Source organism: Hyla sarda, chromosome 4 (assembly GCF_029499605.1).
Source record: "Hyla sarda isolate aHylSar1 chromosome 4, aHylSar1.hap1, whole genome shotgun sequence".
In the NCBI taxonomy this organism is placed as follows: domain Eukaryota; kingdom Metazoa; phylum Chordata; class Amphibia; order Anura; family Hylidae; genus Hyla; species Hyla sarda.
The window spans coordinates 190,184,348-190,211,586 of NC_079192.1; the positions used below are offsets into that span (position 1 = coordinate 190,184,348).

The 27,239-nt window shown below is 42.1% G+C and overlaps 1 protein-coding gene across 4 annotated transcripts in view; it reads left to right on the forward strand.

Moving 5' to 3' along the window:
• The window catches only part of STRIP2 (striatin interacting protein 2), an 84,897-nt gene that overhangs the window by 16,511 nt on the left and 41,147 nt on the right, over positions 1 to 27,239 (forward strand). For all 4 annotated transcript variants that reach the window (XM_056573137.1, XM_056573138.1, XM_056573140.1 and 1 more), the window contains 12 exons: positions 1,048 to 1,168; positions 3,233 to 3,301; positions 5,323 to 5,429; positions 5,641 to 5,768; positions 6,119 to 6,298; positions 6,862 to 7,073; positions 13,126 to 13,191; positions 13,492 to 13,555; positions 15,531 to 15,602; positions 19,234 to 19,308; positions 23,234 to 23,331; positions 23,817 to 23,943. In XM_056573137.1, coding sequence (XP_056429112.1) covers positions 1,048 to 1,168; positions 3,233 to 3,301; positions 5,323 to 5,429; positions 5,641 to 5,768; positions 6,119 to 6,298; positions 6,862 to 7,073; positions 13,126 to 13,191; positions 13,492 to 13,555; positions 15,531 to 15,602; positions 19,234 to 19,308; positions 23,234 to 23,331; positions 23,817 to 23,943 — 1,319 coding nt within the window. The remainder of the gene's footprint in view (positions 1 to 1,047; positions 1,169 to 3,232; positions 3,302 to 5,322; positions 5,430 to 5,640; positions 5,769 to 6,118; positions 6,299 to 6,861; positions 7,074 to 13,125; positions 13,192 to 13,491; positions 13,556 to 15,530; positions 15,603 to 19,233; positions 19,309 to 23,233; positions 23,332 to 23,816; positions 23,944 to 27,239) is intronic.

Consider the following 27,239-nt stretch of genomic DNA (forward strand, 5'->3'; position numbering starts at 1 on the left):
AAGCATGTCCTGGCATTACAATGACCACCCCAGCATAGGAGAGGGCAGCAGGAGACACAGGCACAGGCATGGAAGTAGATACAGTGAGGGAGTTTGTAGCAGTCACTGCAGGGGCTCCAGCAGCGATAGTTAACTTCAGGTTGCACTGTACTCACTGACCGGCCTGGCATGTCCTCGGGCCCTGAAGCCGAGTAAGGAGCCACACTGCCCCTGCATCACTGACATCGCTCCAGTCATTAGCTGCAGCCCCATCCAGCTCAGGAGGTTCCGTGACCCGGGCGAATCACTGTAGCCGCTCTGCCACGCCAGCCATCACAGCGCAAGATGGTGCCTGCACACCATGCGGCCCGGTCCCGCCACCTCCCTGCGCCATATTCCCCTTATTCTGGTTGCTGCGCCCGGCCATCTCACACCACACAGCTTCAGGAGAGGTACGGCAGCACACTGTAGGGGTCGGGGCTGTTAAATGTGCCAGATGCCCAGGATAAGTGTAGGATCAGCAGCGGAGCTTCGGGATGCTGCGACCGCTCAGATGCCGCGCTAAGTCACAACATAGCCATTTAGCCCTGAGACAGCACAGATCCTTTCTAAGCATGTCCAATTCTGTCTGGCAGGGGTTATGATGGATAACCCCTTTAAACAATGGCAAAGCATCCTGTGGTTGTGTTCAATTGTTTCTGTGAGAAATTACTATGGTGTCAGGACATCATTGCAGTCCTGGCCCCATGAAATTGCATTGCTACTGTTGCGACTCCACTGCAGAAAGCACATTTATTCAAGGATTGTGGCCTCTTCACTGCAATGCTAACATATCTTTCTATGGCCACGCAGCTGTGTGTGCATCCCAGTCCACATCATATTCCTACTGACTGGTTGGGGTCTTTTCCATATACTCGCACATTGCTGATATAAAGGGTCATCAGTATTTCACCCTGATAGTAACCCACCTTTAAGATGCTTCAGAATATTTTGTTGTGCTATTAAAAAATGTTACTTCTGCTTTTAGATAATTTGTTTTACGACCTCTCTAATTCTTCTCCTGACCAGGAGTGTTTGGAGAGTGTGAAACGGAATCTGATGTTCTACACTGGTCCCGCTATAACTGCTTCCTGCTATTTCAGATGGGTACATTTGCTGTCTTCCTGGAATTGCTGAACATGGAGAATGCGTACGTTAAATAAAAACATTTTAATAAAAATATAAATCAGCTGTTATTCTCTTAAGCAACTCTGTCCAATATGTAACAAGGCCATGTTGTTAAGTGATAAAGTTATCTGTCTAGAGCCACCATAGGAAAGTTTACCACATGTATTTATATACCTTCCATTGCACTCAATGATGAACCTGACTTCAGTAAGCTGCCTGTAGTGGAGGTAGCAGGCAGCCAGAATGGTTAGGTATTGGGGCTCAACTACAATTCCAGACAAAGCCAATGGACAAGTTGTGGTCCTGTTTCTATGTTTGTTAACCCCTTCACAACATATGATGTAAATATACGGCATATGTTAGGTGGAAAAGTATTGAGTAGGCTCAGGACCTAAGTAAGCTTGCCTTATACCCGGCAGATTACCTGGCAGGTGCTGGCAACTATCTGCAGCTGACAAAGCTGACCAGCTTTGGAGTTTACTGTGAAGCTGATTGCTTACTTCCCACATGGTGTATAAAATAAAGTTTGCATGTCACCGCACAGAAGACATGCCCTTATACAGCTCCACAGATGGAAAAAGTTTAAGGGATCGGAATTTGGCAATGCAAAGCGATCTTTAAAAAAGTTTTCAAAGATGATGACCAACATCAGCACCCCTGCATCACATTACCTTCTGAAAGCCTTCATGCTGAATGATTAAAGGGGTACTCCCATGGAAATGTATTTATTTTTTTTAAAATCAACTGGTGCCAGAAAGTTAAACAGATTTGTAAATTACTTCTATTAAAAAAATCTTAATCCTTCCAGTACTTTTTAGGGGCTTTATACTACAGAGATTATGCTTTTCATTTTGGATTTCTCTTATGTCATGACCACAGTGCTCTCTGCTGATCTCTGCTGTAAATTTTAGGAACTGTCCAGAGCAGGAGAAAATCCCCATTGCAAACACATGCTGCTCTGGACAGTTTCTTAAATGGACAGCAGAGGTCAGCAGAGAGCACTGTGGTCATGACATTAGAGTAGATTTAAAATAAAATAAAAAAGTATTCCACAGGAGTACCCCTTTAAAGGGTTACTCCACCCACAGACATCTTATCCGTCCCGCTGGGACCCACCACGATCTCCTGTGCCACACCCCGCATTCTAAATACCCAAACCCAGCATTCTAAACATCCTGTTTAGAATGTCGAGTGCTTCAGAGAGATCGCAGAGGGTCCCAGCGGTGGGACCCCCGCGATCAGACATCTTATTGTATACGGGAACCGTATAGCAAAATCTTGATGTGAATGCACCCTTATGCAATGGCATAGCATTGATCAGTTGTAAAAGTCCCCTAAATGAACTTAAAAAGTATAATTTAAAAAAAATGCCTCTCCCCCAATTAAATAAATTAAAATAAGAACTATCCACATTATTAAAATATAAAGTTACTGATACTGCATGGGGAGCAACATAAAGTTAAAAAGCCAGAATTGCTGGTTTTGTTGTCACATCTTATATCAGAAGAAAATTATAAAAAGTGATCAGAAAATCCCATCCACGCTAAATTGGTAAAATCCACTGATCACAGCATGTAATTTTTCAATTTAGTTTTTGCTGTACATATTATGGTAAAATGAAAGCTGTCATTACAAAGTGAAATCACATAGGTCTGTAGATGGGAAAAAATAAATGAGTTATATCTTATGGAGGGTAAGAAGAGAAAAACGAAAACAAAAAAATGAATGCCCCTTCCCTCTAGAATTATGCAATTGCATTTTTCTTTTAGTTTCACTCCTCAATATACTTCACAATACATTATATGATAAAATGAAGGCTGCCAATAAAAGCACTACTTGTCCCTCAATAAAAGCCTTCTTATGGCTTTGTTGATGAAAAAATAAAACTATTAAGGGTGCTGTAAAATATAATAAAGAAAATATTGGCTATAGCAACCGTTGAGAACGCTCCTGGTTTAGTCTTCATTTAGAAAAATAAATGTTGTTGGTCTCTTTGCGTATATTACTTATGTAAAACAGATGCAACAAGGTTTATGGATAAGTAATAAACTCCTATTAACAGTATATAGCTTCTTTTTGTTTCCAGGAACAGCCAAGCATGTAGTAAGGCTCTGAGGAAACCAGCTCTATCTTTAGCTGACAGCACTGAGCTCAGGTAATACGGATCCAAATTTATTTATGGTTACCCTTTTGTTTTTCACCTGGGTTTTTGCATAGGTTAGTGTCTGTATACATTTTCAGAACTGCCAGTAAATTATAGGGAATCTCTTAGCCATCTGCATTGTGTGAGCTGCAGACCTAGGCTGACAGATAAAATTGGGCTATAAACTGAATGTTACCTTTTCACTAGTATGTGTCCATGCAGGCAGGGGGGCAGTTGTTTGACTGGCTTTTTCAGTATGAAATACTGAAAATGTTCTAATGAAAGCAATTGCAAAACCTATTGGTTGTGCATGCTTTACAACATATCAAAAGCATCTGGGCGCCCCGGATGAAGCAGTAAGCAAAACGTCGGGTTCATCGTGTGGCTAAATAAGTATACTGTTTCCCACTGTGGTTTTATATGTACAATACTGTTTATTCTGAATTTTATGGTGTGTATAGTGTGTATACCTTTGTGGATTTCGCCACATTGTATTAGGGGTGGACCATAACATGCCTTCCCTTGCACTTTATAATATATTCTATTATTTACCTTAGCCACCGCTCTCAGTTCTGGTCCATTGGGACTATCATTACTGCGTTTGTGTATTTTTATGCCATCTAGTGTGTGTCTTTATCTTTATTTGTAATAATAAAATGTCATTGTTGATCCGTAAACACATGTGGTTTATTTTTGTTCTAAGCCTATGTATGCAGCCCACAGCATGCAGATGGGTTGAAAGATTCTCTTTTAGAGTAGGGTCACACCTACAGCAATAGCAGCGTATTTTGCCTTATATTTCCTGCTGCTAACTTCAATGGGTAGTAAAATCAGCAGCAGAGAATATGAAGCAAAATACGCTGCTATTGCTGTACGTGTGACCTTACTCTTAAAGAAATTATCAGTTTACCTATTTTCATTGTATAAAGCAAGTATAGGCACCCTTCGGCACTGCAGATGTTTTGGACTACATTTCCCCTGATGCTCTTACAGCCAAAATGCTGACAAAAAGCATCATGGGAGATGTAGTCCAAAACATCTGCAGTGCCAAAGGTTGCCTAGTAACAAATTATTTGTCCACTAAAATAGATGAACATTCAAGTCATCATGTTTCACAATGCTGTCCAAAAACATATATCTAGTCTTCCTAGTCTCCGTCTCTGATAGGGCTCACAAATTCTGATCTCCCATCTCCAAATCTCATGCAACCGTTAGGGATAATTTAAACTGGCTTGTTTTAAAGAGATCCTCTTGTATTGGGTGAGGAGAGTGTGTTATCTCTGGAGGCATTTTGATGCAGTACAGTCCGGGGTGTGGATTCCCAGCAGGAAAAATTTTGATGTTTTGGTATTTTCATAGCTGAAGTTTCATGAGATATTTGAAGGAGTTATTCAGTGTCATTGAAAAAGCAGTAGACTCCCATCTATAATTCACAGAAGGAGCGTAGCAAAATACATGTAGATGTGGAGAGCTTCCTTAAGAGTAGTTGTAGAGTTGTATCAAGAACAGGGCAACTTTGATGAGAACTGATTGGCGCATGGCTTGAAATGCCATGGTAATAGGCTTTATAAGGTTTAAGCACACTGTTGGATACTTTGAGCCACAGAAAAAAGCAGGATGATCTTCTGAGATGTTTTGGGGAAAGATCCTTAAATTAAGTATGGATGATAAAATGGAGGACTGATCATGAGTTCATGAGTTATAAAAACCCAAGAGATGCTGGTCACACACTGCAAGCCTTACACTTCATGCTGTCACTGGATCTTGGACACAGAGAAAGATTTAAAAAAATAAAAAATAAAAACACTTTGCAAGTACTAAATGATTTTAACATAGTTACAGCTGTTTCTATATTTGAAAGCAGGCTGGAAGATGAGCGCAGCAGTCCGACTGGTTGTTGGGTATTTCTCTGGTTGGCACAGACCTTTATAAATTTATTTTTTTTCCTTGTTGGTTAAGGGAACATGAATATTTATTAGTGCTAGAATGCTTTCCAACAAAGGCTATATGGTTATGCTTATTGCTTCATTTAGGGTGTTCTTGAGTGTTATGTATCTACTGGTGGAGAACATAAGGCTGGAATCACCAGAAGATAATACAGAATGGAAAACGCAGAGGGAAACGTTCCGCACAGAGCTTGGTGAGTAGTTGTATCAGTTTGGTTTATAGAAAACAAGTGTTCAGAAATAGCAAATAACATACAGTCAGCAGTAGCTGATTTTTCTTTATTTTTATTCTAATTTTACTGAAAAGTCTTTTATCATACATGTCCTAACATAAGTATATCAATCCTATAGCTTATTATTAGATTGTGTGACAATTCTAATGTGATGTATGTTTTATTATTCAAGCTTTCCCATCTAATGATGAAGAACCATTTGCTCATCTCCTTTTCACAATGGTAACCAAATTCTGCAGTGGTCACTCTCCTCATTTTCCTATGAAAAAGGTCCTTCTGCTGCTTTGGAAAGTGCTACTGGTATGTTTCTTTCAATGGGACCTCGTGTTTTCAGACATTTTTAATGACTCTTGCCCCTTTATTTCAGCTCGGCACTCCTCAGTAAACTAAGCATGCTGTGTACAGACTCACTGAACTTCTTTTAGACTTAAGTTAAATCTGTACACATGCATGGCTTTCCCAGGAGAGCTAAGCAAGAACAAGGGGGCACAACACTCAGCTGAGCACTTTAGCCCCTCTGTACTAGCAATCAGTGGGGGTCTCAGCACCTGAACCCTCAGATATCCAAACTTCTCATATGTTTCTAAAAGATGTCCAAAGGTTAGTTAAAGTTTAGGTATTGTATAAATCTAATGTAATTGATGGATCAGTTTACACTAGGAGGATTTACAGAGCTGCAGAGGACTAAGGAGCAGAAGAGAGCTGAATTGGGTCTCCTACCATTATCTGAAGACTGCATCCAAGTAATGAGGAACATGAAAGCCACAGCCCCACCATCTTATGGCATTGAATTAGGGGAACAGCCAAAACGTGGGCGTCGCAGCCGGAGGGTATGACTTTGTTGAGTTGGTTTGCATCTAGTGTCATTTCATTTTAGGCTATAACAGAAAATTGGGGATATTCCCATCTCCTGATATGGATTTCCAGGTCCTCATTGGCCTGTTTGCTTTCACCGAAAGTGGTTGGCTAGCAGAAAACAGCCGAAGCAGGGAAATTACACGATTTGCGTTACTCCCATTGACCTTAATGTAAGTTGCATAAATGGCACAGCCCCACAAGCTACAATGTTAATATAACTCCCATATCTATGAAAACACTGTAGCTTGCAGGGATACACTGTTTGCGCAGCTCCCTCTAAAGTCAACAGGAATTATGCAAATTGTGTAACTTCCCCACTCTAGCTGCTTGAGCTTCCTGACCACCTCCGGCGGCTGCAAGCTGGTTGGAGGGGCTAGGAAGACAAAATTAGGGGATAAACATACCTCTTAAAATCAAACAGCTGCTGTTATTAAATAATCTATCGTTAAAGCTCATGTATTCAAGCAACTTACTAGAAGTGACTTTGGTCTTACCTTAATAATATCTAAACTAAGTTAAATATCATTTCATACAGGACAGCCTGGATCTATACAATGAGAAAGATCCTTTCAAGAATGAAGAATCTACTGGAGCAGAAGAAGAAGAGAATGAGGATTCAGAAAATATGATGGACACGGAGTCTGATGTACAAGAGCGGGATCTTATGTCACAGCCTTTATCTGCCCTCAGGAATCATATGGAGATGGTGTGCTTCCCTAAGGGCCTTCCTTGGGCACCCAAAGTAAGGTAAGACAACCTTTTTTTTAATGTAAATAAATTATTTCTTTATAAATTTTTATAGAAGTGTATACATCAATATACAAACGATCAAGTGCTCATACACATATTCAATATGACAAAGCCTGAGGGCCACAAATAAGTACAAATTCCTATTTCAAATAGTATACCATCGTCTCTTATCCCACCTCTCCAACCCACAACATCCCTGTCTAATCTCTTACCCCCCCCCCCCCCCCCAGTCTCTACCCCCTAACTATCTTCTCCGGATAGATCTCCCTCTGTACTTATTTCTAATCTTTAAATCTTGAGAAATTTTAATTCACCTAGGGACTTATCTCCTATCTAATGATTTATCCAGTTTACGTTAACCTTTCCTGTTTTATCATATAGCAACTCATTATGCCAATTTTTATCCATTTGTTTAACCTTTATACTCTATGTACTTTATGTTGTATAAGCTCTCATTATCTTTTTATATTCACCACTTTCCGTAAATGACATCCACGGTGCTCAGATGCTACAAAACCTCTCTATTGTGCTATGACTACTGGATATAACATCCTCCATATGCATTAGATCATTCACCTTTGTTACCCACAAAGCAACGGATGGTGCTGTCCTCTTTTGCCAGAGCAGTCGGGATACATGTGTGAACTACTAGAACCAAAAAACAGAATAGAGAGCGCTTATATATTCTGCTTGGAATCTCACTGTGTTGAAGCAGGAAGAGAGCTGCATTGAGTTCAATGTCAACCTCTGTAATTTTGGCAATCAGAGTTTTTGACTTCATCCTAATAGAGATTGAGTTCAGTACATGTCCAGAAAATATGTAATAAAGTGCCTTCAGCTCTCTCACATCTCTAACACAGGGAACTTTCTCACAGCCAGATCTCATGCATTTTGGAAGGAACCCTGTACCATCTTGTTAAAATTTTATAACGTCCTTTCTAAAAGTTTTGAACACTGCACCGCCTGAAGGGTCAGATTACAGATTTCTGATCATTGTTGGGATGTGAATGAAACGTCTAAGTCGCTTTCCCATTTCGTTACAATTTTTGGTTCACTAGGAGTCGTTTCACAAGGATTATTCCAGATAGCATAGATTTATTTTTAACATTTTATAAGTAAACAGCAAAATACAATAAACGTACAGCTCGAGCACAGAGCTCCCCAATCCTCCACCAATAATGATATGAAAAATCAGAGTAAGGAAATGCCATAGGAATAGACAATCAAGGAGAACCGTGCCCGGACTGACAACAAGACAACAGACAAACACCCAGACCTAACACACACACACTTCCGGAGTAACCCCCCACTTCCCAGGCCAGGAAAATAGCAATCTCACTGCTCAGGAGAATTCACCTATTCTGGAGGCACTATTGATTCTCCTAATAGCAACCAGGGCATCCAGACTTTGTCAAATTTCTTTGGGCACCTGTCCTATACAACATACTTATTAACTATATTAAACCACTGCATAATGGGAGGAGGAGATGTATCCTTCCAGGCCATAATCAGAACCTTACGTGCGCAGAACAACAGAAACCGAATGAGTAGACGCCTATGGGAGCCCGAAGCTAGATCGTTAACACCCAACAGGCCTAACAGGGGAAAACACAAAGGGGAACTCCAAGTGATCTGTCAAAAACTGCATCACCTCTCTCCAAAAGGGTTCCACGCAAGGGCTACTCCACATAGCATGTGAAAGAGAGCCAACATCTGCATGACACCTGAAACAAGAATCAGCAGAAGAGACCCCAATGCGGGACAACTTGACTGGCGTGTAATACAAACATAGGATTAATCTAGCTTGAATAAGCATATCCCTAGCACTAACCACCGTAGAGTAAAATGTTTTGGTAACCTCTTGCCACTGATCCTCTGTCAAATCTCAAATCAGGAATATCCTCCATTCACTCCACAAAAGCCAACTCAAACGGACCCGGACCCACCAATGGAAGTAATGCATAGGCCTGAGTCAGAGGTTTGGCAAGATCGGTGGCACCCAAAAGCATCTCCACATCAGAAAAAGCTGGGGTTACATCTAAAGAACCAAACTGCGCCACTACCGCATGTCTCAACTGGCAGTACCGGAACCGAGCACTCCGAGGGGGACTAAAGCAGTCACACAAATCTTGAAATAAAGGGAAAGAAGGGAATTCCCCAAACAAATGTATGGCAAATTTGACTCCATGATCACTCCAGAAGCCGGCTGCCTCCAACTCCTGCAGGTGCTCAAAATGAGGATTCCCCCACAGAGGCGCTCTAGGAAATATTACCGGCATCGCAAAGCATCTGGAAACCACCGACCACACGTCAGCCACAGTTCAATAGGGGGCAACAACTGGGTAGTAGAAGTATATCTACATAAGGTATTAGTCAATGTTTCATACGAACCCATAAGAGCTCCTTCCAGAGCAGTAGATGCCTTCGCCAGATCCAGGTCGATCCACCAGGCAGCATACACCAACTGAGATGCTAAAAAGTAATTATGCATGTTAGGAGCAGCTAAGCCATCCCATTGCTTGGACGCCTGGAGGAACGCCTGACCCAATCGTGGAGGTTTATCTTGCCAATAGAAGGATCTCAGAATGCCACCCAGCTTTACAAAATACTTCTTAGCTTCTTAGGGGGAATCACAGGAGAAAGATGGAAAAGATATAAAAACTTGGGTAAGTATATAATTTTAAATATAAAAATCCTGTCTACTAGGGAAAGGGGCAGAGAGGACCAGGCTTGCAATTTAACCATCGCAGATGACAAAAAAAACGTATATCAGTTCAACCTTACACAATCCCTCACACAAGCAGAAACCTCCACCCCAAAATATCTAAATTGAGTAATTGTTTGCAACCCATAGGGAAGAGAAGATACGGGATCCGCTTCCACAGATAAAGACCATCAGCAAAGACTTAGCCCAATTAACCATGAGACCCGAGAAGGAGCTAAAATCATCTAGGAGAACAAACCCTGCACATCAGCTAAATAAACCAGAATGTCATCAACGTACATGGATATTTTTTCCTCCAAGGAACCTCTACGCACCCCATGAATACAGGTGGATGCTCGGATGGCCGCTGACAGGGGATTCGACTGCCAGAGCAAACAAAAAGGGCAATAGAGGACAGCCCTGCCTCGTACCCCTACCCAGCGGAAAGGACTCCGAGACCTCCAGATTTGTGCGCACTCTGGCTCTAGGGTTATCATATAGTAACCTCACCCAGATAGCATAGATTTTTGAAAGGGAATATGTCATAGAGGGTCACTGAAATGACGCAGTGTCGCAAATGGTGGGGCCTTAGTCTTAAACTGTTGCCAGTGTGCTTATAGAAAACCATTGCTCATTTAGCTTAAATTTAATGGAATCTACAAAACACCCATTCTGATCCACTGTCTTAAAAACGCATCTCCTATTCCTGGTGGAAAACCGGGTTACCCAAGTTTGCTTCACAGCGTGAGTTTAGGAGGATCATCACTGATCGAACTCTCGGTATTGTGCAAACTTTAATTGTGGTCCCTATAGTAGGATGTTTCTTGAGTTCGTTCATATCCCTCTGACACCAGGGAATGCATTTTAAAAGGATTTTCAGCCTGCTTAATTGTCACCCATGGTTTAGGATTAACTGTCTTTCACCACTGAAGTACACGTGAGGTGCAACGCCATATAATAGCCCCTAATATCTGGGAGACCATCCCCCCCCCCCCCCCCCAAAGTTTAGGTCTGAAAAGAGTCGCATTCGTAACTGAGGTGCCTTCCCTCCCCACACAAAGCGTCTTTGAAGTGCTGTTACTGAGCGAAAAAAGGGCTTGGTAGATGGATCGTAAGATACTGTAAAGTGTAGAGTAACTTCGGGAGAATTGACATTTTAAAAACTGTAATCCTCCCAAACCATGAGAAAGATAGTTTGTCCCAGTTGTCACACAGCTTTTGAATCCCACGCAGGAGAGGGGGGAAATTAAGATGGTACAAATCATCATATCTAGCCGAGATATGAACCCCAAGATACTTTACTGCCCTAACCGCCCAATGAATTCGGAAAGATAGTTTCAAAGTATTCACCAGGGATTCTGAGTGAGTGAGATATTTAAAGCTTCCGATTTGGTATAGTTAACTTTAAAGTTGGAAAGCCGGGCCATTCTATCCAGCTCAAGGAGCAAGGCTGGTAAGGTCGTTTGGGGTTGTGATATAAGAAAATATCAAGTTATCTGCATTTTTGGAGTATTTTTGTGCATGTTTTATAACTTCCTTAACTAATCTAAAAGGGTTGCTAATTATTATTTTTTTATATGTGCGCCATGTTTTATTAGAATCCCTCTTACCACTCATTTATGGGTTTCCCAGATGACCGTGAGTGATACATCTCACGTAAGATTTGTTTAAAAAAAAATGCATCATGCTAGATCTTAAATCTTCCACTACCACTGGGCCCAACAGTAGCAGTGGGTTCAACTTCCACTGCCATTGATGGGAATTTTGAGAGAGCAATCTGACCACTATCTTAATTAAGGCATGGTCTGAATATGTTATTGATTCGAATGATGTAGCTTTTGACAAAAAAATTATCAAGTCTCGAAAAGGAATCATGTGCAAAGTAGGAGTAGTAGTCTCTTTCTTTCAAATGAAAAATGGGCCATGTATGGATAAATTGATGTAGGGTTCTTTGACAGCGCCTTTAGACATGTCTAACTCAGGATCCAGTGTAAAATTAAAATCCCCCAACAATTAGAATGCCTTCCATGAATTCTTCTAATTTGTTCAGGATAGTTGCTAATGCCCACTCTTGCTTAACATTTGGTAAGTATAAAAGCCAGGGTAAATTATTTGTGAAGAAATACACCCTTTAATAAATAAAAAATGACCCTCCACATCCCTGCATGTTTCTATATGCTCCCATGGGGTCTCGCAGGGAATTGCTATACTAGATCCTTTCGATTTAGGATTGTTAGTAAAACTATGACAAGCCAAAGGAAAGTTTCTGTCCATTAAGTTGAACAATGAATATGTGTGTCTTGGATAAATGTAATATTTAGATTCTCCTTTTTTAAGGTATCTCAACATAATAGACCACTTTCCATTGTCTTGAAGCCCCTTCACATTTAGGGAACCCGGACAGATAACTTTCTTTATTTCCATCATGACCACCTATCTGGGTGTCAGAGACAACAAGGGAGATGGGCACCATGTAGGGGGGAGACCTGGAAAGAGTCAAAAATAGGGGAGAAAAAAAAATGTATCCAAAAACCGATACGTTTGTCCTTAGTAGGAAAAAGATTCTATTATTAGGGTGTGGGGGAAGCCAACAAATGTGGCCATGGTCCTCTGACCTAACTTATGGACTTGGACTATGACTATTAAATACGTTCATCTAGGGCATTGCTATAGAACATGCCACTAAACTAAACTTATTTATAAGCCACCTTAGTTTATGAAAGCAATGTTCCTGTAGAGGTTCTTTGACAGCACCTTACCCACCTGGGTAAAGTTGCAGAGAACCACACATTTCTCACTGAACCATTGCAGTGGAAAAGGACTTACATAGCAACCATTTAACCTGCACCAATGATGATGGTACCTGCCTCGGGTAGGTGTTTAAAATTCTTGGCAACTTCTGAGCCCGAGACTTGCCTCAAAACAATCAAGATCTGAGGACATAGTTGCAGGAAGTTCCATGCAAGTCTGTGTGACTTCCGGGAAATCCTTCTCCTGAATGAGAGAGTCTTGGGGCAAGTCTCATGCTCAGAAGTTGATGGCAATTTTAAACACACATCCTGCTGCTTGAACTATCATGGGCACCCATGTAATACATGTCTGAGTTGACGGAGACAGAGAAGAAGCTGCTTCTTCTTAGTGGGCATACTGGGCATATTGGCTGACTTCATGAGACAACCTCTTTTCAATGCATTAATTTCTTTCTAGTTAATTATTTATAAACTATTGATCTGAAAAGTTAGAAAGTGAAAGCTCATGGCCCTATAAGCGCTGGTTGTCAGAGTGTTCTTATGTTTTAAATATAAAGCTATACATCCTATTCTGTCTCTCTTGGTTTTCCTTCAGACAGAAAGACATTGAAGATTTCCTGGAGATGAGTCGGAACAAATTCATTGGGTTCACCCTGGGACAGTGCGTATTAATACAAATCATATTCACCTTATTTATTATTTGTTTACCTTATGCAAACCTGCACCTATGTTGCTTTACTGTTTGTGTTATATTGTAATATATAATAATTCAGACACATACCATCACAGATTATACTTATATGGCATATCTAGCTGCTATGCCCTGTATGAGCTTAGTAGGGAATGCAGTTTAAAGCACCATCACACATAAAGAAACATAGTAGGATCAGGCTAATTTTTGCTTTTTGTATATACAGACGAAGTAACCTTTCTTTTTTTTTTCTACCTCCTCCCTGATCAGTGACACAGACACATTGGTGGGATTGCCCCGTCCTATCCATGAGAGTGTGAAAACTTTAAAGCAGGTAATATTACAACTATCTGTATAGCTGGGGGGGTGTAGCCCTTTATAGCATTTGGACCACAAGTATGATTTTCCAAGTGAACATGCTGAATATTATCACATCTCTAATTAAAATAAATAAATAAATAAACAAAAAATTGAAAAGAAACCTGTCACCCTGTGTGTCCTTGCTATACCTCAAGACTACCTCCAATCGGCTGTACACCAGGGTACCTACTAATACAATAGATGGATACTCAAGTAATTTACTTAATCATTTATCAAATCATTTATCATTTAACCCAAAGCCAGAAGGGGGGATCTGTCAGGAAGGAGAAATTCTTCCTTTATACAGGGTGGGCCATTTATATGGATACACCTTAATAAAATGGGAATGGTTGGTGATATTAACTTCCTGTTTGTGGCACATTAGTATATGTGAGGGGGGGGGGGGAAACTTTTCAAGATGGGTGGTGAACATGGTGGCCATTTTGAATTTGGCCATTTTGAATCCAACTTTAGTTTTTTCAATAGGAAGAGGGTCATGTGACACATCAAACTTATTTCACAAGAAAAACAATGATGTGCTTGCTTTTAACGTAACTTTATTCTTTCATGAGTTATTTACAAGTTTCTGACCACTTATAAAATGTGTTCAATGTGCTGCCCATTGTGTTGGATTGTCAATGCAACCCTCTTCTCCCACTCTTCACACACTGATAGCAACACCGCAGGAGAAATGCTAGCACAGGCTTCTAGTATCCGTAGTTTCAGGTGCTGCAGAATGGGCAAAACAAAAATTGGAACAGGACCCTCTGTTTACGCAGAAGATTTTGTTCAGTGATGAGGTAAACTTTTATGTGAATGGTGAAGTTAACAAACTTATTCTATTCACTGGATAGATCCCTCCAAGACTGTTGGAACACAAAAATTGAGGGTATGGTGTGGAAAGTGGATTGGTCGTTGTGGGCCAGTTGAACGGCCCCCAAGGTCTCCCGATCTGACCCCCTTAGACTTTTATCTTTTGGGTCATCTGAAGGCAATTGTCTATGCTGTGAAGATACGAGATGTGCAGCACCTGAAACTACGGATACTGGAAGCCCGTGCTAGCATTTCTCCTGCGGTGTTGCTATCAGTGTGTGAAGAGTGGGAGAAGAGGGTTGCATTGACAATCCAACACAATGGGCAGCACATTGAACACATTTTATAAGTGGTCAGAAACTTCTAAATAACTCATGAAAGAATAAAGTTAAAACCAAGCACATCATTGTTTTTCTTGTGAAATTCCCAATAAGTTTGTGTCACATGACCCTCTTCCTATTGAAAAAACAAAAGTTGGATTCAAAATGGCCGACTTCAAAATGGCCGCCATGGTCACCACCCATCTTTAAAAGTTTCCCCCTTCATATATACTAATGTGCCACAAACAGGAAGTTAATATCACCAACCATTCCCATTTTATTAAGGTGTATCCATATAAATGGCCCACCCTCTAGTTACCATTCCATTTAAAATCTACTTGGGGCCTTGACCTAAAAAATTTAGTGGAAAACTACTGTGGAAGTTTTCCAGAAATGCTGTGTGTAAATCACTCCCTAAGGGGTTAAAAAAAAAAAAAGTTAAATTACTTTTGAATAATCCTCCAGTCAGGCCTCTGTAAGGGGTACTTTGCGTCTAGGGCACGCACTAAATCACTATTTACCTGTAAATTCTTTAACCACATATATAAACCCCTTGTATAATACTGCTCAATTTTAGTGTTTGCTTGAATGTAGCTGTGGGAAAATTAGTCTATTTTTTTCTCACACAGTTATTAGCCCAGATGAGCTTATCAGTATCCAAAAGTCAAAGCTACTTCTTAAGAGCTGAGCATGTGAAACCCATATCCCTATTCAGTCTAGGTCAGAGATTAATTTATAGGAAGTTGACTAACCAGTAGCAGAGTTTATTTCCGTACAGAGTTCTGCTTATAATTGTACATGTGTTTATTTCTGCAGCACAAGTATGTTTCAGTTGCTGATATCCAGATCAAAAAGGAAGAAGAATTGGAGAGATGTCCCATGTCACTGGTAAGAGCAGTGCTCTAGGTTGTCGTGTCATGAAGAAGCTGTACTTTGTCTCTTATAAAACTGTCTATACATTTTTTTACATCATTTTTCACTTTACAGTGATGTGACCCACCCCATAAACACATTACAAATGTTGTTTAGTTATTAACTGAGAAGTGATGGTAATCACACAGACGGAAACAATTTCTTGCCGGATTCCTTTCTCTTTATGATCTTGCTGCACAACCTTATTGGTACATGATACGTCACCCACCTGGCTTAGGTGGAATAGCAATAGGTTAAATAAAAGCACATCCATCCAGCACTGTAGCCATAAAAATATTATTTTATTGAAGTTAGGCATAAAAACAGCTCACCAGTGTGCTGGGCAATATCACCAGTACTTTTTTTTTTTAAGTATTTATTTATGACTTTAATGATTTAGCAATACAATACAAAAATAAAACAACATCCAGCCAGAGATAGATCCATCCCCACCACCTGAAAAAACAGGAGCAAATGAGCAGCAGTACAACCCCTTGAAGTAAGCAGTCGAGGATATCTACCCCCGGCTGACACCAAAACACTTAAAGGGGTTCTCCGGTGCTTAAACATCTTATCCCCTATCCAAAGGATAGGGGATAAGATGCCTGATCGCTGGGGACCCCCGGGATCATGCACGCGGCACCCCGTTTGTAATCAGTTCCCAGAGCGTGTTCGCTCCGGGTCTGATTACGGGCGACTACAGGGTGGGCGGCGTGTGACGTCATGCTCCGCCCCTCAATGCAAGCCTACGGGAGGGGGCATGATAGCTATCACGCCCCCTCCCGTAGGCTTGCATTGCGGGGCGGAGCGTGACGTCACACACCGGCGCAGGCGTGACTTCACACGCCGCCCACCCTGTAGTCGCCCGTAATCAGACCCGGAGCGAACATGCTCCGGGGACTGATTACAAATGGGGTGCCGCGTGCATGATCCCGGGGGTCCCCAGCGGTGGGACTCCCGCGATCAGGCATCTTATCCCCTATTGTTTGGAACTCCTCTAACAGAAACACAGACAACACACACACTCACACACATTCCCAGAGTATCCCCAACTTTCTTGCCCAAGATAGAGACAACCAACCTACCCAGGGGAACCAACTTGTTCCGGAGGGACAACAGACTCTCCTATAAGAAGTCAGGGCATCCAGATTTTATCAAATTTGTTGGGGCACTTGCGACTAATGTACAGCATCCTGTACAACGGAACATATTTGTTAACTAACTTGCTATGGGAGGAGGGGAAGTATCCTTCCAGGCCATAGTCAGAACTTTCCAAGCACAGAACAATAGGAACCGAATAAGCAGGCACCTATGGTAGCCCGAGGCTAAGTCATCACTAACACCCAACAGACAAACAACAAGGGAAAACACATGAGGAAATTCCAAGTGGTGTGCCAAGAACTGCAGCACCTCCCTCCAGAAGGGTTCCACACAAGGACAACTCCACATAGCATGCAGAAGAGAGCCCACATCCGCATGACACCGAAAACAAACATCTGAAGAAGAGATACCTATACGGAATAGCCTAACCAGAGTATAATATAATCGGAGGATGAACCTAACCTGAATAAGCAGATCTCTATCACTAACCACCTTGGGGTAGTAGCCTGAGTCAAAGGTTTAGTGAGGTCAGCGGTACCCAGAAGCAACTCCACATCAGAAAAGGCCGGGGTCACATCAAGGGAGCCAAACTGCACCACCACCGCATGTCTCAACTGGAAGTACCTAAACTGGGCACTCCGAGGGAGATAGAAGCGGTTACACATTTCCCGGAATGAAGGGAAAGCAGGAAACTCCCCAAACAAATGCATGGCGAATTTGACTCCGTGAGCGCTCCAACTCCTGCAGGGGCTCAAAATGAGGATTTCCCCACAGGGGTGCCCTGGGAGACATTACTGGTAGTGGAAAGTATCTAAAAACCACCGACCACACCTCGGCCACAGTACTAATAGGGGACAATAACCTAGAAGAAGGGGTATACCTGTACAGGTTATTACTGAGTGTTTCATACGAACCCATGAGAACCCCCGCCAGAGCAGTGGAAGTGTTCGCCAGATCTAAGTCGATCCACCAGGTAGCATACACCAGTTGAGACGCTAGAAAATAATTGTGCATATTGGGAGCAGCTAAGCCACCCCTCAGTTTGGGCGCCTGGAGCAGAGCCTGACCCAGTCTTGGATGCTTGCCCTGCCAATAAAAGGATGCACAGTAGAAAGATATCACCAGTACTTTATTATGTCAGTGATGGCAGTAAGTACAGCATATGGCAGTTGAGGCCAGTGACTGGCTGCAGTACAGCATATTATTGCCAACCAGAGGTCACTGGAGGATGTGCTTGGGATTAGAAGGGCATTGCTTCATGTTTATTTTTTGCTCTTTGCCCTACTCCTTTATCCAAAGTATTCTGAGCTTTCCTTTTGCTGTTTACTGTGTCCCCTCTGCACTACACTTCCTTTACTTACCCTCGTAGTAATGTGTTCACTTGGCAAGAATAAACAGAAGGGCCACATTTACATGTGAAAATGTGACTATACTGCAGATATACATCAAGTACCAGCAAAATGGTATTCAAGCTTACACCACAGCATAGCCATAAGGTCCAATTGACCTAACAATTTATATTTGTTTCTATGTTCGGTCTACTTTTAAGGCAGTATATATTTTATTTGTGGGGCAGAATAGTGTCATGTGTTATGCTATTCAGTCCCACAAATAAAAGTTGGCTGATATAAAGCCGACTAAATGTAGTCACAGGCTATATTTAGTCTAATGAACCGTATGGCTATGTTTTGGTGTACACTTGAATATCATTTAGCTGGATAATAAAGATGAGTAATTTGCTGAAATTTATGCATTTCCTATTTAGGTACTGTATTTTTTTATTTTTTTTTCATGCTGCCTGAACCAGGAGTAATCTCCCCACCCCGCCAGCCTTGATTGATCTCTCTCTATACCTAAACATGGAGATAAAACAAATCGCTGGACACAAGTAAACAAATCAACCTGCAGGCTCCAGGAAGCACAGAATACGGCCATCAACACCTAGCTGCTAAAGTATTCTCTGCCCCCAGCAAGCTCTCAGTAAAAGGACTTTATGTCCAGGAGGCTTAAATGAAACGTTTGAAAATGCTCATTGATTTATTTCCTTGTGTCCAGCGCCTCTCAATCCCATTGCCAAGTTGGAGGAAGTTACGTTTTGTGTTTAAGTTCTGAAGTGGAGCGGCTGCAGACACTTGCACTGCTATCCTTTTCCATGGTTACACTTGGGGGAGTGTAACTTCGTGTGGTAAGCACCACTTTTACCACCTTAATCCTGGTTTTAACAGTATCGCACTACGGAGATCTGTCTGTATAGGCTGTTGAGAGGGAAGAAGCCCCAGAGACTGCCCTGATGACTTGCAGCTAAGGCAAAATGAAAGCAAAAATGGGTTTAATAAAGACAATGGAAGCTTAAAAGAGATCCAAAGTTTTGTCTAAAACTGGCCAAATACTGTATTGACTTATATTTTCAGTGCGAGTGTTGTTTCTTCTTCAGCTAATACTATATATAACAAATTTTGACAATATTGTCCAACATCCTGTAAAGATAAATGTTTCATACTTGTAGGGAGAAGAGGAGGTGGAGGAGACTGCAGCAGAGTGTCTGTACAGGGCCATGTTGTTCAACATACCTCAGTACATGGTAAGTTGCATTCCAGACAATATCAATTTTATCAAGCTTTTTTTTTTCATTCATCCATTTATTGCTGCATTTAAAAGTTTTTTGTAATGTTCTTTAGAGGAGTTTTCAGACTTAAAAAAAGAAAGTATGTGCCTTTCTGTTATAAAGTCCTTGTGCCGTAAAAACACAAGACTGCTACAGCAAATCACTATCTGACCATTTTTGTTTTCCATGATTGTGCAAATGTTTGTTCAGCTGCCAATAAAAGGAAAATGAGGAGGAAGGTTGGTTGTGTGTGTGTATGTATATGTGTATATAGATGTGTGTGTGTGTGTGTGTGTGTGTGTGTGTGTGTGTGTATATATATATATATATATATATATATATATATATATATATATACACAAATCATAAAATGTTGCAGTATCTTGTAATACCTTTTTTATTGGACTAACAGCATTTTGTAGAGACAAGCTTTTGGGATTCCTCCCTTTATCAAGTCCAAAGCAAATCTAAGCTCACAAGCAGAAGACACAGGTTACATCTCACAAATATGCAGGGGTTAAGACAATAGATGTGGAGAATTCACACTAAGATGGGCCATAAATTGTCCTGTTATGGGAACATAGACTAAATAGATAAGAATGAGAAAAGGGGGGAGCAGGGGAGAGAATGATAATTAGCAGGACATAGTGAGATGTAAAAGAGAACACAGTGCAGGTTATAAGAGAATCCAGTACAGCACAGGTTATAAGAAATTTCTATACACATTTTTATTCCCTTTGTGTGTATTGGAACTAAACGAAAAAAGGGAGGAAAAAAAGCAAATTGGACATAATGTCACACCAAACTCCAAAAATGGGCTGGACAAAATTATTGGCACCTTTTAACTTTAATATTTGGTTGCACACCCTATGGAAAAAAATAACTGAAATCAGTTGCTTCCTATAACCATCAATAAGCTTCTTACACCTCTCAGCCGGAATGATGGACCACTCTTCCTTTACAAACTGCTCCAGGTCTCTCTTATTGGAAGGGCGCCTTTTCCCAACAGCAATTTTAAGATCTGTTTACAGGTGTTCAATGGGATTTAGATCTCGACTCATTGCTGGCCACTTCAGAACTCTCCAGCGCTTTGTTGCCATCCATTTCTGGGTGCTTTTTGACATATATTTGGGGTCAGTGTCCTGCTGGAAGACCCAAGATCTCGAACGCAAGCTCAACTTTCTGACACTGGGCTGTACAGTGCGACCCAAAATCCATTGGTAATCCTCAGATTTCATGATGCCTTGCACACATTCAAGGCACCCAGTGCCAGAGGAAGCAAAACAACCCCAAAACATCATTGAACCTCCACCATATTTCACTGTAGGTACGGTGTTCTTTTCTTTGTAGGCCTCATTCCGATTTCGGTAAACAGTAGAATGATGTGCTTTACCAGAAAGCTCGATCTTGGTCTCATCTGTCCACAAGGTGTTTCCCAGAAGGATTCTGGCTTGCTCAAGTATGTCAGCAAAGGGGTCCTCCTGGGTCTCCTGCCATAGCGTTTCATTTCATTTAAATGTCGACAGAGTTCGCGCTGACACTGATGTTCCCTGTGCCTGCAGGACAGCTTGAAATCTTTAGAACTTGTTTGGGGCTGCTTATCCACTATCCGGACTATCCTGCGTTGTGTTACGCCGAGCGCTCCGGGTCCCTGCTCCTTCCCGGAGCGCTCGCGGCGTTCGTCATTGTGCAGCGCCCCGGTCAGACCCGCTGACCGGGAGCGCTGCACTAGTGTCACTGGCGGGGATGCGATCCGCGTAGCGGGACATGCCCGCCCGCGGGTCGCATCCCAATCTCCTCACCTGCCCCGTCCTCTGGCTGTTCAGTCCCGGCGCGCGCGGCCATGCTCTCTAGGGCGCGCGCCAGCTCTCTGAAATTTGAAGGGCCAGTGCACCATTAATTGGTGCCTGGCCCAATCATTACCTGCACCTGTGCCTTGTATATAAAAACCCACTTCCCCTTCCTGTCCTGGCCGGATCTTGTTGCCTTAGTGCCCTGTGAAAGCGTTTAGTGTGTTCCCAAGCCTGTGTACCCAGACCTTCTGCTGTTGCCCCTGACTACGACTCTTGCTGCCTGCCCTGAACTTCTTCTACGTCCGACCTTGCTCTTGCCTTGTCCCTGTGTACTGCGCCTGTCTCAGCTGTCAGCTGGGGTTGAGTCGCTATCGGGTGGAACGACCTGGGGGTTACCTGCGGCTGCAAGACCATCCCGTTTTGCGGCGGGCTCTGGTGAAAACCAGTAACCCCTTAGACTCCGTTCCCCTGGTACGGCCCAGGTCATCACACCACTGACACAGAGGATCCACCACCAGTGTCCTCGCTGCATACCAGTCCGGATCCTGACACGTTGACACATTTTCATACATTTTTCTCTTCCGTCCATGTCCAGGAAGATTAGCTACAGAGCCATAGGTTGCAAACTTCTTGATAATGTTGCGCACTGTGGACAAAGGCAAATCTAGATCTCTGGAGATGGACTTGTAACCTTGAGATTGTTGATATTTTTCCACAATTTTGGTTCTCAAGTCCTCAGACAATTCTCTTCTCCTCTTTCTGTTGTCCATGCTTAGTGTGGCACACACAGACACACAATGCAAAGACTAAGTGAACTTCTCTCCTTTTTATCTGCTTTCAGGTGTGATTTTTATATTGGCCACACCTGTTACTTGTGCCAGGTGAGTTTAAAGGCACAGCACATGCTTGAAACAATCTTATTTTTCCACAATTTTTAAAGGGTGACAATAATTTTGTCCAGCCCATTTTTGAAGTTTGCTTTTTTTCCTCCCTATTTGGTTTAGTTTCAAAGGGAATAAACATGTGTATAGCAAAACATGTTTCTGCAATCCTTTTCTGTGAGAAATAATTAATTTCAGGGGTGCCAACATTTACGGCCATGACTGTGTGTGTATGTATATATGTGTATGGTGGTCCCTCAACGTACGATGGTAATTCTTTCCAAACGACCCATTGTTTGTCGAATCCATCGTATGTTGAGGGATCCGTGCAATGTAAAGTATTGGAAGTTATAATCACCTGTCCCGCTGCTCCGGCGTCTTCTTCGGGATCTTCCGGCGTCTTCCACATCTTCTGCAGGGTCCGGGCCTCGCTTTATGGTGACGTTATTACGCTGCTGCACCGGCACGGCGTGCGTAGTGACGTAATAACGACGCCGGAAAGCGAGGCCCGGACCCTGGAGAAGATACAGAAGACTCCGAAGGATCCCGAAGTGGACCTGGAGCAGCGGGGATAGGTGTGCGAACCTGTCCGGGATGCTTAAACTGCTATCCGGCAGCAGCTTAAGCATTTTGCGCTGTCGGATAGCAGTTAATGCGATGGTCCCGACATATAAAAGCATCGTATGTCGATGCTGACATCGACATGCGATGGCCTCTGAGAGGCCATCGTATGTCGATTTCATCATATGTCGGGGCCATCGTAGATCGGGGGGTTACTGTGTGTGTGTGTATGTGTGTGTGTGTGTTGCCTTGGAAAGGCGCTGCACTCAAAACTTCTTAGAGAGTACATCTATGACATTTTTTTATTTTAATTGACCCCTGTTCATTTCATATACACCTTGCTGACACAACAGACAAAACAAGAAGGTGTTTGCCTCCAAAATGGCCACCCTGTATAGCTATTACCTGAATTGCTCCCTTTACAGGCAGGAATGATTTAGGTAACAGGAGAGATCATCTGCAAGAAAAGCACCATCAACAGAATGCAGACCTCATATTTACTTTCACCTGATTCATAAGCAGCATGTGTGGAATATTCTGTGTTTCCTTTACTAGGGCGCCTCTATATCTCAGACTGAAGACACATGCTTTGTGATAAATACGTTGGGGAAACACATTGTATATCTGGGTAATGTGTGCCAATAAATGTGTGCTATTCTTTGGCAGATTGCCCTACTGAAGATACTCCTGGCAGCTGCACCCACTTCAAAAGCCAAGACTGATTCCATTAATATTCTGGCCGATATCCTTCCTGAGGAAATGCCGTGAGTAGTACTGTAGACCTCTCTACATGACTTATGTTGCGGAGCAGATAATTAAAAAGTATTTTATTTTATTTGTTTTTAATGCAACCCTCTTTTTACATGTTTTATGAAATATGTTCCTTATGGAACCCCATGCTTCATGTTAGACATTGCAATAGCAGTTAGGTCTGTACTTGCCCTCATTATCTATGCAATGTATGCAACACGTGTACATGCCATGGCTACCGGGGAGAGGGGGTTATATTTTTAGAAAAAATAACAGGAATTCCCTCTTTTTCATTATGTACATGTGTAGGAGAAGGTAACTTAAATAGTTATAAAAACAGTAGTAATGAGGTTGAGCACTGCTGCAGCCACTGATTGGGTGTTTGAAATACCCCTTTAAGATTTTAGTGGGAAAGTCAGTCAAACTATAATTCTTATCCAAAGATAACACTAAAGTTTACATTCTTTTATATATACATCTCTTTTCATTGTATCTTTAGGGTAACTGTACTGCAAAGCATGAAGCTAGGAATAGATGTGAATCGCCACAAAGAGATCATTGTGAAGAGTGTGTCTGCCCTGTTATTGCTGCTGCTGAAACACTTTAAGCTAAACCACATCTACCAAGTAAGTCATGTTACATCTGTACTACACACTAGGGTTATTATTCTTAAAATTGGGAAAGAGACTTAGACTAGGTCATCACAGTCACTCATGCTGTTTGGTAAATTTGGCACATCTTTAAACACTGTTGTCTAACTTCATACCACATAAATTCAGCCTTCCCAAAACAAAGCCAGGGCTTCATTATTTCAACCTAACTCAGAGGCCAAGGTACGAAATTGAGTGGCATATCGGCTCACCTCCGAGGTACCTTGAAATAGCCGAGGCATAGATAAGGCAGCAGAGCAAGCCTTTCAAATACCATTTGTAAACTGACCAGAAAATTTGAAGCTGTCTTTATGTTTTCAAAGAGGAGAGGCCTGGGCTACAGCTTTGTCAAATAGTGGAGAAATTATAAAAGCCATTTGCCTCATCTGAAAAAAAGGATGGTATTCTGGTTAGAACAACCCCCCCCCCCCCCCCCCCCTCTTGGAGTAACATCTCAAAACAACACATGTATGTTTTGCTGTGCTGAACATATATATATGCATTTGAGGAGAACAGAAGAGATTGTTGTTATTCCAATTTTAAGCCAACATCTATTCAAACCATATGGCCACTTTAAGGCACTGCTGACTGTAGAATACCTGCTTGCAAACATGCTTCTTTATAGGCCAGAAATTGAATTACATTTTTTTTTTTTTTTTTTTTTATTGATTGAAAGTGCATACTCCATATCTACATATTTGGACTTTCCATGCATACAATGCATCCTCACAGGTCCGCCATTAAGTAGCGGCCAGCTGCTGACAGAAGTCCCCCCCAGTACTTCCCTGATGATTCCCTGCATTTTTATTTCCTCCAAGCAGTCATTTGTTCCCATCTCACCTCCCTTCTCATCTGGAGAGGGATGCATGAGTATTCCCTTTCATGGTCACCAGCCTAAGTGTCAGCTGATGAATTTGTCTCATGTGAGTATTTAGCTGAAAGAAGCTTGTTATGTAGATCTTAATAGGAAGTCTCTGCTCCAAGCACCTTCTTCTCTTTTCTGAATCATCTCTTCACATAGGCCTTGTATGGTTTTATTCCCTCTGAGAGGGATGATGATAGTTGGATGCTGATACGAAGATTGCCTGGCACCATTGTTTGCCATATCCACCCACAAGGTGGTGTTATGCCTAATGTTCTAAAGCCTAATTTTTAACACTCTTTTTAAAATACAGTGGTTAGAATTCTCTTACAAGTCACCGGTGCCTTAGACCAGTGTACATACAGATAGACCTTTGGACTTTTTGCTGCTCTCCAGGACATGTCATAGTTAATAATTCACAGTTCGACTTTACTATACAACTTTCTGTATGCAAACAGGAGTATGGTCATTACAACTACTGACCTTGTATTTGAGAGCTCCCCCTCAATTTGCTCCCCCTCAAGCCTTGCTTGGCAAAATCTAGATGACAACTAATACAATGGGCCCCGAGAGCATGCCAGGTGAATAACCATGTAGAGTCTCCACTATGCCACACACACACTGTCCTCCAGCCCACTGCCACTCTTGCCTCCAGTACACTGTTACATCCTAATAATTAAAGGGGTATTCCAGGATTTTTTTTTATTTGGCTATGCTACAGGGGCTGTAAAGTTAGTGTAGTTCATAATGTCTGTACCTGTGTGTGACGGTTTTCTTACAATTCTTCTGTGTTTCTCACTCTATTTATTTTTATCAGCATACAAAATTACTGTTGTCTCAGATTTTTCCCAGCTTGCAATGCGGCCAAGACCTGACTCACTAGTCAGCTGATGACAGGGAACCTGTTTGCTTCAATGGGTGGAGGGATTGCTTGGTGGGAGAGATCAATCTGCAACTAATGCAACAGCTGTAGCCACCCTGATTGAAAACCACAGGTCTTTGGATGGATGCAGCTCATTTATGTTTCAATGGGTAGGGTGGCTGATGTGTGGGAGGGAAGAAGATGGAATTGTGGGATTTGTGGTAAAAAAAAAAAAAAAAGTGAAACAGGAAATACCAGTTCACAAAAGCTATCCACAGTGTTATGGTAATCTCACAGCATTTAGCCCAAGACAAGCGCAGATCCTTCCTAAGCATGTCCATCACTGTCTGCCAGGTACATACTAAAATCACCTTATGGTGGATAACCCCTTTAAGCCCACTGTGGCCTCTAGCTCACTGACACAGTTTTAATAGACGGAACCCAGTTTCCACAGGCCAATTGCAGGACTACTTGACACCACACAGACTTTTTGATCTCAAATCTATTGGTTGACTTACTTTTCACCAATATTTACACCAAAATTTTGACGCACAGTGTCACATTTCAGGTCATGTCACATTTAAGGTCATGTCCTCTTTCAATGAAACCATGTCTCCTTTGTCAAATGAGGCAAATCAAAAGACTAAAACACAAAATAAATGTGCTGCAAGACAGGAACACAAGTCTTTTGGTATACATTGACCCAGGATTGTGGTGCATTTGGAATAGTAAATCTCCCCTATTATACTTGATTACTTTTCCTATTCCAGTGAACATACAATATAACATTCTAATTTATAATAAACAAAAAACACTTTTTTACTTTTGGGAATACTGGAATACAAGTATTGTGTGGAACTGTAGTATACAGCATATTCCACAATATGGTGCATGGTATTGAACAACACCAGCAACTGTAATAAACCAGAATGAGAACAAATGGGAGAGAAGCATGTGGCTGAGGGCTCCTCCCCAACTCTCTGTGTATGGGACTAAGATGGTCCCATAGACTTCCAATATGAGACTGTCTAGGTCATGTGGGTTAGAGCCTCAAGAGAACACTATTTGCGCACAATTCTCCCATCTAGCATTTAAAATATATGAATGACAGTGCCAATCTAAGGCTGGGTTCACACCACGTTTTGTTAAATACGGTTCCCATATACAGCTGGGAGGAGGGGGGGCGGTGCTTAATCGCGGCGCCCGCACTCAGCCGTATTCAGCAACCGTATTTAATATATGTCTATGAGCCGACCGGAGTGAACCGCAGCCTCCGGTCGGCTTTGTTTTCGGCCGTATCCGGTTTCCCGACCGTAGGCAAAAACGCGGTCGACCACGTTTTTGCCTGCGGTCGGGAAACCGCATACGGCCGAAAACGAAGCCGACCGGAGGCTGCGGTTCACTCCGGTCGGCTCATAGACATGCATTAAATACGGTTCCTGAATACGGCTGAGTGCGGGTGCCGCGATTAGGCCCCGCCCCCCTTCTCCCAGCCGTATACGGGAACCGTATTTAACAAAACGTGGTGTGAACCCAGCCTAATAAGTA